This window comes from Pongo pygmaeus, chromosome 1, assembly GCF_028885625.2.
Source record: "Pongo pygmaeus isolate AG05252 chromosome 1, NHGRI_mPonPyg2-v2.0_pri, whole genome shotgun sequence".
Taxonomy (NCBI): domain Eukaryota; kingdom Metazoa; phylum Chordata; class Mammalia; order Primates; family Hominidae; genus Pongo; species Pongo pygmaeus.
The window spans coordinates 70,033,419-70,053,366 of NC_072373.2; the positions used below are offsets into that span (position 1 = coordinate 70,033,419).

Sequence of the window (19,948 nt, forward strand, 5' to 3'; positions counted from 1 at the left end):
TAGTACCATTTATTTTGTAATACTGGCTATGTAAAAAGAGAGTTCATGTCAGACTGAAGATCACTGTTGATAATTTAGGTCATAACTCAGCCACATTTTTCTCATCAATTAAACTAATCAGGAATGTTTCAGTCTTCTTCACAAACAGTTTTGTTCAGTGTCATTATAAACTATGTGAATATATGGGCAAGAAAAATGAATCAAAAATATTAATTTTAATATTAAGAGGGTTACTTTGCCTTCAAACATCACATACCTGTTATATGATAAGGTGTCAGAAATCAACATCATGTAGTAGAGCTCATAAAATTGAGCAAAGGAGAAAATTGAGGAAGCCTTTGAACAAAGCTTTTCACCTTAGGTCTTTCTAGTATGTCTTCATATGGCTTAAAATATTGCAGGTTATTCTAGAATACTCCATAGTTGATATGAATAATGAATTTTATTAAAATACAAATGCTGTGTTGGTAAAATTAATTGTAATGACAAATGATCTGGAGAGTTATCCAGTGTTTTAAATAGTGTGAGCTACACTCGTCTCTATTTTTATAGTGTGGAAGAGTTGGTAATATTGCTTATATGTTGTGGTAGCATTTCTAAAATGACCATTATAACTACTTCCTGTTATTTTATGGCAGACCAGGCAGTGAAAAGATTAATGGAAACATGCAAGGGCAGACTGGAAAGAAAATACATCCACCAAAGAGGTGGCTGTTGGGGGATGTGAGTGAGTGAGGTAAGATTCATCTCTGAGTTACAGGTGAAGGAAGCCCAGGCAAACAGGAAGGCAGAAATGAGTCCATGGCATCCAAAGAATATGTGGCAGTCCACATATCATAGCTGTCTGTAAAAGTGAGATGAGCCGCAGCCCTTTCGTCTCTCCCGTCTCCTTGGCAACCCTGAGTCTCCATGGAATTTTGGGGACACAGCTTGAAAATTGCTTTTTATAGAGGCAAAATAATGGCCTTGCAGCCAGCTGGGTTTGTATTCTAATTCTGACACTATTAAATGACTTTAGGCATTTTAACCTCTCTGTGTCTAGTTTCTTCATCTGTGAAAAAGGTTGTGTAATAATACCTACCTCATACTGTTGTGAGGTTTAAGTGCAATAACATATACCAAACATATGGCACATACTAAATCTTTAGGATGAGGAAAGATGTAGGGCAAGAAAGCAAAAGCAGAAATTAGAACTGGGGAATAAGGTAGAGTCTTACTTGTTTTGTTTTGTTTTTTTGAGACAGAGTCTCGGTCTGTCACCTAGGCTGGAGTGCAGTGGCGCCATCATGGCTCAATGCAGCCTTGACCTTCTGGGCTCAAGTGATCCTCCCACTTCAGCCCCCTAAGTAGCTGCGACTACAGGATTGCACCACCATGCCCAGCTAATTTTTTTATTTTTGTAGAGATGGAGTATCACCATGTTGCCCAAGCTGGTCTTGAGCTCCTGGCCTCAAGCGATCCGCTCACCTGGGCCTCCCAAAGTGCTGGGATTATAGGCATGAGCCGTCGTGTCCACCGAGTCTTAGTTTTAGAACAGGAATTAAAGCCAATTGTTTGAACTGATGGCTGAATTATTATAAACTTATTGTCTGGTAGCTCACTGTAATTCCAGCACTTTGGGAGGCTGAGGCAGGAGGATGGCTTGAGCCCAGGAGTTCAAAACAAGCCTGAGCAACATAGTGAGACCCCCAACTCTACAAAAAAGTTTTAAAAAGAAAAAAATTAGCTGGATGTGGTGATATGTGCCTGTAGTCCCAGCTACTCAGGAGGCTGAGGTGGGAGGATCACTTGAGCCTCAGTGAACTATGAGCTTGAGGCTGCAGTGAGCTATGATGGTACCACTGCCCTCCAGCCTGGGCAACAGAGTGAGGCCCTTTATCTAAAAACAAAAACAAAAAACTTCTTAAATCTCTCCTGATGAAGGACAAGATTGGTTTGGGGATGAGGTTGAGCCTGTAGTATAAGTCAAATGGTCTTAGGTGTAAAGATTAAAAGGCCTGGAGGGATGGATGACCCAAGGCAGATTTTTGTCACAATGTTTAGGCTCATTTTATAATCTTAATTATGGTAGATATAATTGCTGTATGACTTATATCACCTGAGACTTTCCATAACACTGAAATAAAGAAATTCCTGAAGTGGCAGGTCCCTGAAAAGGAAAAAGAAAAGAAATAGAGAAAAATTGAAGGATATGTACAAATTCACTCAGGTCATATGTGCTAGAGTCACAATTCAAACCTAGATTTAAGGGTTCCAGAGTCAGGGTGCTTGTGGTATGCTTAATACAAGCTTTTTAAAGTGTCATGGTTAGGTCCCACAGCTAGACTACCTGAGTTCAAATCCTAACTGCCCTTAGTAGTCAGTCACATGTTCTTGGGTAATGTTCTTAACTTTTCTGTATCTCGGTTTCCTCATCTCTAAAATAGTAGGAATATTAATAGTCTACACCTCATAAGATTGTTGTGAAGATTAAATGAGTTAATAAAGTGCTGTGAATGATGCCTGGCACAAAGAAGGCACTCAATAAATAGTAGTTCTTATAGTTGTTGTATATGCTTTATGTGTTACTCGTTTTCATAGCAGGATTGTAACTATTTGTTTCAGGGCCAAGATACCGGTTTCTTTTTATCCCTAGAGCCTAAAATGGCATCATTCACTAAAATAAAATTGTGTTTAAAAATACAGATATATACTTAGTTCATCCCCAACTGTCATACATTTGTCATGATGGCATTTATATCTAAACTACCATCCTGGAATGGCTGATTCTTTTGTGCTCTTTTTGGCTGCTAAACTTCTAATTTCCTTCTCCATTTAAAAAATGGTCTTAGTACTTCCTGATACCTACCCTGCCTCCCCTCCCCAGGTTTTCCCCAGGTCGCCATCCCTTCCCCTCTTTTTCACTGGTCCCCATGGCAATGCTAACAGTTTGCAGGATGGAGTGGAGGATGGGTAAGGTCCTTTTGCTCTCCCAGCTCTGATTTTGTTCTCACAGGCAGCTTTTCCATGTCCTGTCTCTTCCCAGCTGGTTGTGACAAAATGTCTAGGAGGCCATGGTGGAAGCATACTCTGTAATGTAAGGTCATTGCATGTAGGCTCAAAGAGTTTCCATTACAGGTCTTTCCTTTTGATACTTAATTTTTTTTACAGAGACTAATTTATTTTATTACTCATTTAAAAAGGCAGTAACTACATCAAACATACAGAAAAGTGCAGAGAATAATATAGTAAGACCTGTGCCCAGATGTAAAATATATGAACATTTTATCACATTTACCTCAGATGTTTTTATTTTTTAAGGAAACTTTGTGTGTACAGTTGACACCCTCTCTTATTCCTTGCAGAAGCAAGCACTAAATGGAAGTTGATATGTATCCTTTCCATTTATGTATTCATGTTTTGTTATAAATTTATATGTTAATAATGCTGTACATTATTCTCTGTACATGTAAATGCTGTACATATCACTGTAGTGACAAAAAATGGAATACTTTCAAACCTTCAGTATCAAATATATATACATAAACATATATATGTATGTACATATATTTATTTTGTTTATTTTTTTCCCCCGAGACAGGGTCACTCAGGCTGGATTGCAGTGGTGTGATCTTAGCTCCCTGCAGCCTTGAACTCCTGGGCTCAAGGGATCGTCCTCCTTAGCCTCCTGAGTAGCTGGGATTACAGGCATGTGACACCATGCCTGGCTAATTTTTAAATATTTTTTGTAGAGACATCATCTCATTATGTTGTCCAGGCTGATCTTGAACTTCTGGACTCAAGCAATCCTCCCGCCTTGGCCTCTTGAAGTGTTGTGAAGATTAAATGAGTTAATACATAAAGTGATTTGAATGCTGCCTGACACAAAGAAAGCACTCAATAAATAGTAACTTTTATAGTTGTGTATGCTTTATATGTTACTACTTGTTTTCTGTTTCATAGCAGAATTGTAACATCCTGGCTTACATGCATGAGCCATCATACCTGGCCCAAATTTATGAACGTAATATGTATTGAATTGTAGTTAGCCTTATAGCACTTAATATTGTATGTTGGAATCTTCTAAACTTGGTTATGTAAAAAGTCATTTGATATACCACACAATGTCACCTACCAGGTAGTCAATGCATTTACCATTTTACAGTGAGATGAAGTAGAAAGGGTACATCTTAGAAGACAGAGCACAAGGCAGCCACATTTACAGAGGAAGCAGTTGAGGCAAATCTGTGTCCCTCTTAGAAAAGTCCCAGGAAATAGAAATTAAGCAAGGCATCCCTCAGCCGGCCGTCTAGTAGGTTCTCCATAAATGGAGAATAAAACCTTACAGCCTTAACCTGTTACAAGCCTTGATGGAGACAACTAAAGCAAAATGATACAAGTTTTGCTGCAGATTTCAGGGTCACAAGGAAGTGGAAATGACTGTCAGCAATGAGGCTACATTTTATTTAAGTAGAAATATGAATCATTATAACCGTCATGTATAGAGCACTGAACACCAACATTTCGTAATTGAACTTGCAAGGGATTCACTCAGAGTGAATGTCTTTCTTTGCCATGTGAAACACACAGGTCTCATCGATTCCTTGTAGAAGATACTACCAAAAGCATCTATTTTGGGGCATGCTTATGGAGTGGTTTTCCCTACAGCTGTAGAAAGTCTCCAGCTACTGCATTTTCCTTCAGGATGAAGCTCTGCCTCACTTCCATTATGCAGTCTAGGGGTTCCTAATGAACACATACCCTGATAGGGATCAAACACTGTTCAAAAGATTGACCTACCTGGCTGGGCACAGTGGCTCACGCCTGTAATCCCCAGCACTTTGTGAGGCTGAGGCGGGCAGATCACTTGAGGCCAGGAGTTTGAGACCAACCTGGGCAACATGGTGAGATGCTGTGTGTACTAAAAATACAAAAATTAGCTGGGCATGGTGGTGCACAGCTGTAGTCCCAGCTACAAAAGCTGAGGCACGAGAATCGCTTGAACCTGGAAGTTGGAGGTTGCGGTGAGCCAAGATTACACCACTGCACTCCAGCCTATGCGATAGAATGAGATTCTATCTTGGGGGGGAGAAAAAAAGAGTGACCTGCCTCTGTAACAGTGGCCTCCAGATCTCTCAGATACCCTGCCATGTGACCTTTTCTGAGGATTTGTCAACAACTTCCTTGTTTGTCCCACTTCTTGTACTGTAAGCGAAATGCCATTTCAACTATGAACAGTGATGACATGTTACAAAAGGTCTGAATGAAGTGGGCTGTCGGATCTATGTGTGCTTTGTGACAGGAAAGGTGTATGTCAAGCATTTGTAAGATTATAGAAATATCTGTGATGGCACCTTTGCAGATTCTTTTGGACTGCAACCTAGTAACCAAGTAATACATTTTTGAAAGGCTTCAGTTCTGTTTGTTTGCAATAAAGTTTATTGAGGATAATCTATGTCACATACAATTAATGTACAGATTTTAAGTTTGATAACCAATGGAACCACCACCTCAGTAAAGATATTAAACATTTTTTTTTTCTTTTTTGAGACGGAGTTTCGCTCTGTCGCCCAGGCTGGAGTGCAGTGGCGTGATCTTGCCTCACTGCAACCTCTGCCTCCCAGGCTCAAGTGATCCTCCCACCTCAGCAGCTGGGACTACAGGTATGCACCACCACGACTGGCTAGTTTTTGTATTTTTTTTTGGTAGAGATGGGGTTTCACCATGTTGTCCAGGCTGGTCTTAAACTCCTAAGCTCAACCTGTCTGCCTTGGCCTCTGAAAGTGCTGGTATTACAGGTGTGAGCCACTGTGCCTGGTCATCAGTACTTCACTGCTATAATTTTACAACTTTTAAAGATAACCTAACTTATTTTAATTGCTATGCATAATATTACATTGTAAGAATATGACAATTTTTTAAACCCACTTTCTTATTAATGAACATTTAGATTTTCTCATTTTTTCCTCATTTTAAACAATACAGCAATGGACATTTTGGGGCATATTAATGAGATTCTCTATTATACGTCTAAAAATGGAGTTGCTGATTTGTAGAGTATGTGTGCCTTAATTTTCCTTGCCATATTTCTCTCTAAAGTTGTAGTAACTGTTTACTTCATTACCATTAGGGGTTTAAGAGCTCTCTGTATCTCTAAATCCTCATCAACATTTGATATTGCCTGACTTTTTACCAGTCTGCTGGTGTGAAATGTTATCTCACCATTAATTTATTTTTTGTATTTCTTTGACTACTCTTTTTTCATATTCGTTAGGTTTTCATATTTCCTCTTTGTTGAACTGCTTATTCATCCCTTTACCCACTTTTCATAGCATGATTTGTCTTTTACTGATTTGTGGAATTCTTTATGTGTTCTCAATATTAATTCCTTACTGGTTTTATGTGTTGCAGATGTTTTTCTAGTCAGAGACTTATCTTTTAATTTTGATATCTTGTGTAGAAATTAAAATTTTTTAATGGGGTCACGTTTGTCAAATTTTCCTTTCTGGTTTGTGTATTGTATATCTTATTTAAGAAACCCTTGCAGTTATAAAGATATTTGATATTCTCAAAGTTTAAAAGTTTTACTTTTTACATTTAGGTCTTTAATCTGGACTTGATTTTTATATGAAGTCGGAGACAGAAATCTAATTTTTCCCCCTATTTGAATAGTCAGTTGTCCCCAAACTATTTATTCACTATTATTTCCCTTTTGTGAATTGGCCAATTTCCTTATGTATGTATGCATATATTTCTTGACTCTATTCTGTATACTGTTTGTCTATTCGTGTGCTAGTGTTCCATTGCTTTTATTACTTTAAGTTTTTTGTTTGTTTGTTTGTTTTTGATGGAGTCTTGCTCTGTCACCCAGGCTGGAATACAGTGGTGCAATCTGGGCTCACTGCAACCTCTGCCTCCCGGGTTCAAACGATTCTCTTGCCTCAACCTCCTGAGTAGCTGGGATTACAGGCATGCGCCACCATGCCCGGCTAATTTTTGTATTTTTAGTAGAGATGGGGTTTCACCATGTTGGTCAGGCTGGTCTCAAACTCCTGACCCTTGGGTGATCTGCCCGCCTCAGCCTCCCAAAGTGCAGGGATTACAGGCATGAGCCACCGTGCCCAGCCTACTTTTAAGTTTAAAGAAGGTTTGATATCTGGTAGATTGCCCCCCTTCTTCTTCAGAATTATGCTGACTCTTCTTGATCCTTTGCTGCTCTTTGTGAATTTTAGGACCCACTTTTCCATTTCACTAGAAACCAACAATAATCAAAAAACTTGAGATTTTGTTTCAAATTGCATTTAATTTGTAGATTAATTTGGAGAAAATTGGCATCAATGGTTTTGAGTCTTATTGTCTATGCATGATATATTTTTTCTGTTTACTTATCTCTTTTTTATATACTTCAATAAAGGTCTATGTTTTTCTCTCTAAAGTTGTGTTTTAAAGAAACAGCTTTATTGAGGTATAATTTACATACCATAAAATTCACCGCTGTCTAAAGATCTTGCATATCTCTTGTTGGATTTATTACTAGGTATCTTTTAGTTTTTATTCTAGGTTCCTTATGGTTATTGTGAGTAGCATCTTTGCTTTTGAAAATTTTTGTTATTGGTACATAGGAAACTTTTAGCCTATTTTCTTGGTTTTGGCTGGCAGGAAAAATTTTTTTAACAAAACTTAAAAAGGACTGGGGACTTTTTATTTTCTCTCATGAGCTAGGATAGGAGAGAAAACTTCATTCCAACATATGATGGCTTGAAAGCCCAATCCCAGGAGCTTGAAGAAGATAAAAGAGGTGACAAGGAACCCTCCGAACACTTTGCTAAGTGTTCACAGCGGCAGAAAGAAGGGTCTGTCCCTAACTCTTCTCTTCCCTTCCAATTTATCTATGGCATCACTCTTTATTTACACATTCATTTATTTTTTCATAAGCTTTTAAGTTAAAATATGGAGTTCTTACTATACACTAGGCACCGTGTAGGCATTGGGGATCAAAGTTTTTAATGTGTAAAATTAAATTTTACAAAAGAGTACTGAGAAAAACATAAAGACGGCCAGTTGGCTAGCCTTCCAGCTAGGCTGTCAAAAAACTGTAACACTTCACAAAGGTTTTTCTTATATATTTTTGTATTTAAGCCTCGTAGATGTAATTATTCTCATTTTTATAGGGAATGAATGTTAAGTAACTTTATTGATCAATTTGTTTTTGACAAAAAAATAAGAATTAACTATAAAATATGATTGTTTTTATTGCTTATAAAGTGCCTTTGATTTTGATTCCTTTTGTGTAAACCTTAATAATTTTCTTTGTCTGTCTTTGAGCATTGCATAAAAAGGCATTGTATAAAGGAATATCTGTCTCCATATTTTACAAAAGAATACTTCGAGAAAACCACTTCAAAGTCAGTCCAAATGTGTAGTGGTACACCTCAAAGCAGCCATCTCAGTTTATGGGAACCTCCTGTGCATTGTTACTTTTTAATATAAGTGAAAGCTCCTGATAGGCAGACTATGAGAAAATTATCTGGGACAGAAATTGAAGACATCCAGGAAATCTGCAGTGATTGTTTCAGCAATGACTTAAATTTCCACTCTTAATTTCTTATTTTAATTCAAGCTATTCTGTTGAAGATTCTGGTCACTTGATCTTACTTTTTGTACTCTTTCAACTATGCTGGAATGTATTAGATTATGAAATTCATGAAAGATTAATAATCTGGAGCTTTTTTCAGTAGTCTAGGATTTGGAATATGATTCTCATGAAAGGAAATTTTCTTCACGAAAAAAGTTTCAGAGAGGAAATACTACTCAAGCTACACATATTTAATAAATAAAGCTGATACTTGCATTTCTCCCTTGTATGGATAAAAAGTCATTTAATTTTTTTTCATTTTGTTTTAGTTACTGTATATATGCCTTATTTCCTGGGTCCATGGGAAGCATGAGTCTGTTGGGACTTGGGACAAGAAGAAAACAAGACATCTTCACAAGGAAAACCAAGTACTAAAAAAAGTATCCTCCCAACTCTGAAGAGATAGAACACAAACATGGCCGACAGTGGACTTAGGGAACCTCAAGAGGGTAAGACTGATTTGTCTAGCACTGAGGGTGCTGCTGTAGGAAACCAGGGCTGTGCAGAGAGAGAAAATCTCTGATGACTAAAATCTGAGGTTTTGAAGTAAAAAAGCTAATTCAGTGGGTTCATTTATTTTGATTACACTTATTCCTTCAAATTTACTGAATTTTACTATAATGCGAAACCCTAATTATAATATAAGGAAGATAAATGTTTTAGAGACTCCAATAGTAAGGACTTACAGTAATGGAAAAATACAATGCTTCTTTAAAAAATGATGGTAGACAAATCTTTAGAGTTATATATATCCCGTGATGTGCTGTATTTAGAAGGGATCTTTCTTCTTCTTCTTTTTTTTTTTTTTATTTTACCCAGGCTGGAGTGCAGTGGCGTGATCTCAGCTCACTGCAACCTCCGCCTCTCGGGCTCAAGCGATTCTCATGCTTCAGCCTCCAGAGTAGCTGGGATTACAGGCGCCTGCCACCACGCCCAGCTAATTTTTGTATTTTTAGTAGAGACGGGGTTTCACCATGTTGCCAGGCTGGTCGTGAACTCCTGACCTCAGGTGATTCACCTGCCTTGGCCTCCCAAAGTGCTGGGATTACATGCATGAGCCACCACGTCTGGCCATTCTTACTTTTATTAAAGAAACAAAGTCTTTTGGAATTTCCCACTTGCAGGGTTTTGCTGATTATATTCTTGAGGCATAATTGAATGTATTCCTCTATCCCTATATTTCTTGGAAACTGGTTGCTCTAGAAGCTTACCAGATTTAAGTTTAGTTGTTTGGCAAAAATACTTCCCAAGTGGTCTAGAGTACTTCTTACTGCATTGTATTAGAAGGTAAATGATATCTGTTTGGGTTTCCCTGTTTTCATGATGTGAAGATGGTCACTAGGTTCAGCAGTTGTCAGTCTGGCTCATCCACTATAAAAGTCCCTATCAGCCTTTTGCATAAGGTTTTGCTACCATTGATGAGCATTGCCTTTCATTAGGGAAGAGGATATATTTAATATAGCCAAAAGTTGGTTCTGTCATATAATTTGTTTTATATTAGTGTCATTTTATATTTATTAACATGATAAGGTTTTTTGTTGTTGTTTTAATTGCCTTTAGTGGGAGCCAAGAGAAATAATGTTTAGGAAGTGTTTTGTAAACCATGAAAATCTATGTAAATATTATTATTAAACAGGGACCTTGTTAAAATATAAATTTATGGGGAATTCTTTCCAATAAAAATTATAAACTTTTATCTCAATAGACTCTCAAAAGGATTTGGAAAATGATCCATCAGTAAATTCTCAGGCGCAGGAGACCACAGTCATAGCAAGTAATGCCGAAGAAGCTCAGATCCTATACTCTGCCTGTGGTCTTAGCAAAGACCACCAAGGGGTAGAGACAATAGGTCCAGAAAGTGCAGATACAGGTGATAAATCAGAAAGTCCAGATGAAGCAAATGTGGGGAACCATCCAAAGGATAAAATAGAAGATGAGAACAAGCAGAGTTTTCTGGATGGCGGAAAAGGGCATCACCTCCCTTCAGAAAATCTGGGTGAAGAACCCTTGGATCCCGATCCCAGCCATTCTCCGAGTGACAAGGTAGGAAGAGCAGATGCACACTTAGGGAGCAGCTCTGTGGCCCTCCCTAAGGAAGCGAGTGACGGAACTGGAGCATCTCAGGAACCACCTACTACAGACTACCAGGAGGCCCAGGGTCCTGGTCATTCCAGTGCAGGGCAAGAGGGTGAGGATACACTGAGGAGGCGACTGCTGGCCCCAGGTAAGAGAACCCCCTGAACTACTCTCCTGTTTTGTATTGCTCTGTTAACTGAGAACACAGCAGAAGTCAGAGGCCTTCTTTCCAGAGAACTTTTGTCTATCTTTCGTAGGATTAAGGCCTTTGGGCCTTGCCCAAGCTCACACCAAGCCATGACTGAGTTGATTTTAGAATGAGGTTTCTCATCTAAGCTAGCTCATTCCACTATATTAAGTTGCTTCCTACACATAAACTACATTTCTAAGCATGTTTTTATTAACTTTATATTAATGTGATATGACAAAAAGGGGCATGACTTTTAAAAAATTTGCTTCTGGTTTTTTATTTCTTATGAGAATATTTTGACTTATAATTTTTAAAATCTTTTTGGGAAACTAAATGTTACATAAATCAAGAGATGGGTATATTTAAAAATGAGCATTAATGGGACAGTATCCTTAACTCAGTCACGTTTCAGTTTTATAGGACTTTGAGTAAGTCAGTTAGTTTCTCTATACCTGGTTTTTTCTGCCTATGTGTTAAGAGGAACAAGCATGTCTTCCCTTGTGAAGGTAAGCGTTGCAGTGTGCTAAATCCTTAACTGGAACTGGAGGTGTGAATTCTAGTTGTGGCCCTACCACTTGCTGACTTGGGTGACCTTGGGAAAATCTTCCCTTCCTGGTGCTTCCATTTCCTATTTGTAAAATGAAGAAGTTGGACAAGATGATATCCAAAGATTCTTCTAGCTTTCACCTTCTGTGATTGTCTGTGTGGGTTTGTATTTTATAAGCACTCTGAAGAGCTCAGTCTGAAATGCCCATTTGCCAGTGCAAAAGAATATAAAATATAAGATGTTCTGTTCATCGGGGACTTCAGCAAGGGCTAGTAATTCATGTTTCACTGCAAATCAATGACTAATCTCAAATATGTGTTTTATTTATTAATCATTAGAATAATCTGTAACTTCAGTGAAGGCAAGGACTATGTCCTCTCATTCATTGTGTATCTCTGGCACCTGGCAAATAGAAACACCTTTATGAATTTTGTCAAATGAATGAATGTGATCTGTAAGGACCATGACCTGCATCAGAATTTCACTGTTATGAGCTAGGTGCAATTACTTACACCTCTAGTCCCAGTTACTTGGGAAGCTGAGTTGGGAGGATTGCTTGAGCCCAGGAGTTCAAGCCTGCAGTGTGCTATGATCACCCCTGTGAATAGCCACTGCATTCTAGCTAGCCTGGGCAATGTAGTGAGACCCCATCTCTTAAAAAAAATTCACTGTTAGGCAGGTTCACTGTGAGTAGAAAAAATATTGTTTAAAAAAATCTAGTTTAGGCCAAGGGTGGTGGCTGACTCCTGTGATCCTAGCACTTTGGGAGGCCAAGGCTGGTGGATCACTTGAGGCCAGGAAGACCAGCCTGGGCAACATGGCAAAAACCCATCTCTACAGAAAACACAAAAACAGCTGCATGCACCTGTAGTCCTCAGGAGGCTGAGGTGGGAGGATTGCTTGAGTCCGGGAGGTCGAAGCTGTGGTGAGCCGAAATTTCACCACTGCACTCCAGCCTTGTTGACAGAGTGAGACCCTGTCTTAAAAAAAAAAAAAAAAGCAGTTTATGTATGGAAAGCAATTTAATATAGTTGAATGAGGTTATCTATACTCTAAGAGATAAGAAACCTTGTTTTCATCTCAACTTAGCTACATCTCTTTTTTTGTTGTTTTGTTTTTGTTTTTTTTGTTTTTTTGAGACGGAGTCTCGCTCTTTCGCCCAGGCCGGACTGCAGTGGCGCTGTCTTGGCTCACTGCGAGCTCCGCCTCCCGGGTTCACGCCATTCTCCTGCCTCAGCCTCCCACGTAGCTGGGATTCCAGGCGCCCGCCATCATGCCCAGATAATTTTTGTATTTTTAGTAGAGTCAGGGTTTCACCTTGTTGGCCATGCTGGTCTCAAACTCCTGACCCCAAGTGAGTCACCTGTTTCAGCCTCCTAAAGTGCTGGGATTACAGGCGTGAGCCACCGTACCTGGCCAAGGTATAGAAAGCCTTTTAGTCAAATCATTCTTTGGTTTGGTGAGAGATATAAAGGTATACATACTGTCATTAGTGTACTGCCTAAAAATAATATTGATTCTTTTCCTCTCCAGAGGCTGGAAGTTATCCACAACAAACACAAAAATTGGAAGAAATTAAAGAGAATGCACAGGACACCATGAGACAGATTAATAAAAAGGGTTTTTGGAGCTATGGTGAGAACAAACCTGGTTTTATTGCAGTGTTGATTCACATTCAGAAATCCTCAGTGAAAATGCCTAGAAAACTAGCAGATTTAAACAGTTTTAACATTGTGTTTATATATACTTATTTAATGATTGGTAGTGAGACATAGTAAAATAGTACACTAGAGTTTCAGGGATTTTTCCCTTACGGGTGCTGGCTGATATTTTGCTGTGCTTAGCAGAATGGAATTTCTCACAATAGGAAAGGCTTTTCCTAAACAAGAAACAAAAACTGCCTTTCTAATTAGAGAATATTAATTTTTCAAGTGCACTTTAAAGTTATGACTCCTAAAAAAATGGTCGGCTATAGGTAGTAGGTGCATTGAGAAGATGAAAAAAAATCTTGATGACTCATGTCTAAATTGCATCATTAGTTATAATAACAAATACATAGACTCAGCTTTTACCTTTTATTTTTAAAAATTTTTTACTGAGTACTTAACTCTTCCACGTAGCTTTTATCTTTTAACAGATATATCTTCAAATAATTAAATCTGAGAAGAGATTAGAGAAAAGGTACTTCTGGTGGATTGAAAGTTTAAACAATTTATGCAAAAGAAACTTACTGCTCCTAGTAAAACCTGCCAGTATCTCTGCCTCATTTCAGTTTACCACAGGCTTTGTTTCTGGCTCTTGTTCTCTGTAATTTTCTATTCCTTTTTCATTCTTTTGACAGGCCGTATGTTTCTTGCTATCCTGGTTGTGGCTGTTGTGGCAAGTTCTGTGAATAGCTACTATTCCTCTCCAGCCCAGCAAGTGCCCAAAAATCCAGCTTTGGAGGCCTTTTTGGCCCAGTTTAGCCAATTGGAAGATAAATTTCCAGGCCAGAGTTCCTTCCTATGGCAGAGAGGACGGAAGTTTCTCCAGAAGCACCTCAATGCTTCCAACCCCACTGAGCCAGCCACCATCATATTTACAGCAGCTCGGGAGGGAAGAGAGACCCTGAAGTGCCTGAGCCACCATGTTGCAGATGCCTACACCTCTTCCCAGAAAGTCCCTCCCATTCAGATTGATGGGGCTGGAAGGACCTGGCAGGACAGTGACACGGTCAAGCTGTTGGTTGACCTGGAGCTGAGCTATGGGTTTGAGAATGGCCAGAAGGCTGCTGTGGTACACCACTTCGAATCCTTCCCTGCCGGCTCCACTTTGATCTTCTACAAGTATTGTGATCATGAGAATGCTGCCTTTAAAGATGTGGCCCTGGTCCTGACTGTTCTGCTAGAGGAGGAAACATTAGAAGCAAGTGTAGGCCCGAGGGAAACTGAAGAAAAAGTGAGAGACTTACTCTGGGCCAAGTTTACCAACTCTCACACTCCCAGCTCCTTCAACCACATGGACTCAGACAAATTGAGTGGGCTGTGGAGCCGAATTTCACATCTGGTACTGCCAGTCCAGCCAGTGAGGAGCATAGAAGAACAGGGGTGCCTTTTCTAAAGCTAAGCACAGAGTTGGTTACAGAAGATATATGTTTATGAAAAGTTTGTTTAAAGGTCTTCCATTTATATGGAAGGAGGTTGATAAAATAGGTTGAGGAAATAGCCTGAAAAACAAAGATGAGCTTATTTTAGAAACAAGTTTTTATTTTTTATTCCTTGTAAAATCTTTCTAATCTAAGCCTTGACAAAGCTAAAAATTAACCTGACTTTTTTTCTTTGGACCAAATCAGGTTTGAAATATGGATGATATATATGAGAATTTTTTTTAAATTCTAAAATATAGCAACATTGCACAGGAAGATATTCTTACTTCTTAGAGTAACTACAGAGTGATTTTTTTTTTTTCTTGAGTGAGACTCTGCAGAGCCTTTTCTATAGTGTTTGGACTTGGACTAAAGCAATTAGAATTATGAAGCAATGACAACCTTTAGAAAATTTTTCTATCACATGTTGAATATTTTCAAACCTCACTTTAATAATCTAAAGTTATGGGATTATATCTTATATTAATTTTGCAGTTTTGAGTAGTATGATAAAAGAAATAAGAATTCAAACCATTAAGTACCTACCTAAATACTACATGTAAGGCACTGTGCTTTTATTCCATTCAGCTGAGGTATAAGCAGCTGTACTCAAACGTTCTTAAAAATGAGAACCAATGGGGAAATTGTTTATAATCATTGGAAATGAAGAAATTCCAATTGGCTGTATCTTCAGCTTTTCTTGAACGATTTACAGCAGTGATTTTCAAACTGTGTCTACTGGCACCCTTCCCCTTTGTATCGGAGCAGTTCTGCTTTTAACTGTTTTATATGTTGGGGTTCTCTATGAGATTTCATTGGAACAAAGAGTTTCACTGATATTCGAGTTTGAAAACCATTAATTAAGTGAAAAAACATCTTAGAAGATAGGAAATATGTTTAAAAAATGAATGTATTAAATCTTATGAGTAGGAAGATGAAATACAGGTTTATTGTATAGATACATTATTTATGAAGGATAAAGATCTATACATGAACAGCAGAATGTATAAGCTAGCATTTACTAGCATGTCTCTGATGCTTTTGTTCATTTCTGTTAATCGTCATTTCTGTCCCCTCTGCATGGGATTTTATACTTGTCTAGGGTAAGAGTTTGTAGACTCTTTCAGCAGAACAGATTTGAATAACCAATTTATTTGTTTTATTTTAAAAATTTATTTTTGAATAACCCATTTAATAGTAAATTTTATATGAACATTTGGCATAACTTTACCAAACAGTTTATTTCTATGCAGTGATGGAACATTATGTAATGCAGCTCATTTCGTGACCAACTAGTTATAGAAGTACCATTAGGTTAAAAATTAGAGAAATCTAAGAGATGTTATACTTAGTGAGAGGAAGCAGAAATGGTGGGTAGATTCTCAGAGGTTTTGATGTTCAGTACTGACTGTTGGACCATGTTCTGTGATTGTAAGAAAGATTGAAAACAGTTTGTATGGAGATAGTAGTTGATTAGCATTTGAGCTCTGAAAGCAGAACTCTAGTAAAATGATCTTGACCTAACAAAGGGTCTGTTCCATTATATAGACTATTACCATAATCCTGGATTGTTTCAACTGGGTTTTGGCCTCTCCGTTATATGAGATCATATGTATATATCTAAGAAGTCTGATTAAAGTATGGAAAGATTTTAGGAAACACTAAGAAGATACAGGGATCTTTATTGATACCTAAAAAGATGACAATTGAGTAATTGCTCAATTGAGTGTAGGGGCATACCTGAAGGAAGAATTTGCAATTTGGAACTTCGAAGGAATCTTCCAAGAGATTTGGGAAAAGACCTGAACAAAAAGTTAAAGCATGGTGAATGTAATATCACTATCAATCCAGTATAAAAGCAGAGGAAATTGAAGGAAAATTTGTATACCATATGCACATTTTTTCTTTTTAGAGCTCAGATGCTAGCGTTACATCCACAAAACCAGTGTTGCCTTGTATAACTATTATATTGGCCTGCTGACCTGTGCTACCTCAGATCTGTAAAGGAACCAGTATGACACATATTCTTGTTTCTTCATTCAGTTGAATATGGTTTTCATCATTTCCCTTCAAAATAATTTAGAAAAATAAATTTCTAAAGTCATAATTTTTTAATTTAGCCTTTTTAAAAACATTTTTCCTTCCATGTATAGTGCAGTCAATTGAGAGTGTTGTCAGTTTTCTGTCCACTATTTCAAAAGTCTTTTTTTTTTTTTTTTTTTTTTGAGATGGAGTCTCATTCTGACTCCCAGGCTGGAGTGCAGTGGCTTGATCATAGCTCACTGTAGCTTTAAACTCCTGGGCTCAGGCAATCCTCTGACCTTAGCCTCCTGAGTAGCTGGGACTACAAGTACAGACTACCACACCACTCTACCACACTATTTTGTATAGTGACAGGGTCTTACTGTGTTGCCCAGGCTGGTCTTGAACTCCTGGTCTCAAGTGATCCTCCCACCTCAGCCTCCCAAAGTGTTTGGATTACAGATGTGACCCAATGCACCCAACCAAACTTTTTTTTTTTTTTTTGAGAGAAGGTCTTGCTCTGTCACCCAGGCTGGAATACAGTGCAGTGGCGCAATCTCACCTCACTGTAACCCACACCTCCTGGGTTCAAGTGATTCTTGTGCCTCAGCCTCCCAAGTAGCTGGGATTACAGGCATGCACCACAATGCCCAGCTAATTTTTGTATTTTTAAGAGAGACGAGGTTTTGCTATGTTGTCCAGGTTGGTCTTGAACTCCTGGCCTCAATTGATCTGCCCGCCTTGGTCTTTCAAAGTGCTAGGATTATAGGCATGAGCCACCGCACCTGGCCTCAAAAATCATTTTTAAAAGAAGCGATATATTAGCTCTGGGTCTTCTCATGACTAAAATGACTATTTTAAACATAAGACTATATTTTATAAATGTACAGATAATTCAAATCTATTATCTAATGTATTAGGTTAATTTCTATTTGTTCTATACTTTTTTTTTTTTTGGAGATGGATTCTTGCTCTGCCACCCAGGCTGGAGTGCAGTGGTGCAATCTCGGCTCACTGCAAGCTCCGCCTCCTGGGTTCATGCCATTCTCCTGCCTCGGCCTTCCAAGTAGCTGGGACTACAGGTGCCTGCCACGACGACTGGCTAATTTTTTTAAAAATATTTTTAGTAGAGACAGGGTTTCACCGTGTTAGTCAGGATGGTCTTGATCTCCTGACCTCATGATCCGCCTGCTTTGGCCTCCCAGAGTGCTGGGATTACAGGTGTGAGCCACCGCGCCTGGCCTATTTACATTTTTTAAGGTTTCAGATTTTCTTTTGTGTGTCTAGTAATTCATCTTTTATTGTCAAAGATAATTTGCTTATTTGACTTAGAAAAATGATTTGTGAGCATACAATATTGTACATGATACCTAAACATTGCCATTTAGTTACTCTTACAGAACAACTTTCATTACGCTGTATATTAATATACATTACTTCTTGAGTAATCCCAGAATTGTAGAACCAATTGGTGGAATCAGAAACTGTCTTTGGACTTGAGGTTTTTCTTCCCTTAGGGTAAATTTTAGGTTTTCTGGTTAGTTTCCAGGAGTTGGCAGAGAAGTTCATATCACTAAAGGTGTTCATATCACTAAAATAGTAATGCTAATTTGTTTCATATTTCTATTTTAAAAAGCAATCAATAAAGAAATTTCAATACATTTCATTTGGAAGCCCCCAAGTTTATGGTGGTTAGTGAGGCTCAGCATGCTGGTAACCCACCATTCTCTCAGCTAATGACTCCACTAAATAGTGCTAGCCGCTGAGATGGTTTTGACCCTTTAACAGCCTTTTTTTTTTTTTTTTGAGACAGAGTTTCGCTCTTGTTATCCAGGCTGGAGTGCAATGGTGCGATATCTTGGTTCACTGCAACCACTGCCTCCCATGTTCAAGCGATTCTCCTGCCTCAGCCTGCCAAGTAGCTGGATTACAGGCACGTGCCATCACACCCAGCTAATTTTTGTATTTTTGGTAGAGACGGGGTTTCCCCACGTTGACCAGGCTGGTCTCGAACTCCTGACCTCAAGTGATCCACCCGCCTCGGCCTCCCAAAGTGCTGGGATTACAGGCGTGATCCACCGTGACTGGCCTAAACAGCTTTTAATTGCTTGATTTATACTTTATTAAAGACAGGAAGCACAATGAGCAGTGATATTAAAATATAACAAATATAGCATGTGAAAGTGATCATTATTCAGATGATCTTCACCAGCACTGCATTTGCATATATCTGACCAAACTTTATGCGACATAGGCAGGTCTCTGGCACTTCAAAAATGAATGTTAAATAGAAAACAATAAATAATAGCTGATTAGGGTAATCATTTATTTAATCGGAATAAAGATTATATCCATAAAATTTACTTGCAGAGAAGTACTTTCTTTTTGTTTTAAAGACAGGGTCTCACTCTGTCACCCAAGCTATGGTGCAGTGGCACAATCACAGCTCACTGCAGCCTGGACCTCCTGGCCTTAAGGGGATGATCCTCCTGCTTCAGGGTTTACGCCACCATGCCCGGCTAGTTGAGAAGTACTTTCAAATAGCAACATGAAGCCTTTCCTTTATCGTTTGAAAATAAAACATAGTTGTAAACATAAACCAGTATGTCTTTGTAAAGCCAATAATATATCATTTTATAGGAGCATTGTCTTCTTGTGTTTTTCAAGTTGACTATGTAGTTCAATGTCAATCTCCATTTTAATATCTTGTTTATCAGTCTGAGCATATTTCATTTTAAAATGTATTTGTTGAGAAGTCATGGTGGTTTTTTGTTTTTCACAAGTCAAGTATCTTGAACACTATCACTTGTCCAATGGGAAAGTTGATGCTTATCTTTATGGCAAATGCTTGGTTGAATAATACATTTGCAAAGATGTTAATTCTAGAGAGAGCTAAATAAAGTTAAGATACATGTAAAACAGTTTCTCCAGATGACTTTAAAATAAGCCTTATTTTTGTAAATTTATGTTAAATTTTAGGTGTTAACTTGTGAAATACCTAATGATTTGGGCCTAAATTTGCCTCATTCAGACTGAGACGGGGCTGTTAAAATTCATTTCTAGCTAATAAACTGTGCTATAACTTCTTTATTATTATTATTATAGTTTAAGTTCTGGGATACATGTGGAGAACATGCAGGTTTGTTACATAGGTATACACATGCCATGGTGGTTTGCTGCACCCATCAACCCGTCATCTACATTAGGTATTTCTCCTAATGCTATCCCTCCCCCAGCCCCCTACTCCCTGATAGGCCCCAGTGTGTGATGTTCCCTGCCCTGTGTCCAAGTATTTTCTTTGTTCAATTCCCACCTACGAGTGAGAACATGCGATATTTGGTAAACTGTGCTATAACTTCTGTATCTCTATAGGCC

General features: G+C 38.3%; 1 protein-coding gene across 7 annotated transcripts in view; it reads left to right on the forward strand.

Moving 5' to 3' along the window:
• The window catches only part of LOC129016028 (torsin-1A-interacting protein 2), a 35,750-nt gene extending 16,091 nt beyond the window's left edge, over positions 1–19,659 (forward strand). For 3 of the 7 annotated variants that reach the window (XM_054454978.2, XM_063652046.1, XM_054455510.2), the window contains 5 exons: positions 5,530–5,642; positions 8,884–9,063; positions 10,320–10,838; positions 12,961–13,062; positions 13,769–19,659. In XM_054454978.2, coding sequence (XP_054310953.1) covers positions 9,030–9,063; positions 10,320–10,838; positions 12,961–13,062; positions 13,769–14,526 — 1,413 coding nt within the window. In that variant the 5' untranslated portion in view covers positions 5,530–5,642; positions 8,884–9,029 and the 3' untranslated portion in view covers positions 14,527–19,659. Of the gene's footprint in view, positions 1–135; positions 737–5,529; positions 5,643–8,883; positions 9,064–10,319; positions 10,839–12,960; positions 13,063–13,768 lie in introns of those variants that run through there. The other 4 variants (XM_063651964.1, XM_054455596.2, XM_063651876.1 and 1 more) reach the window with 2 other exon arrangements.
• Positions 19,660–19,948: the final 289 nt, after the last annotated feature.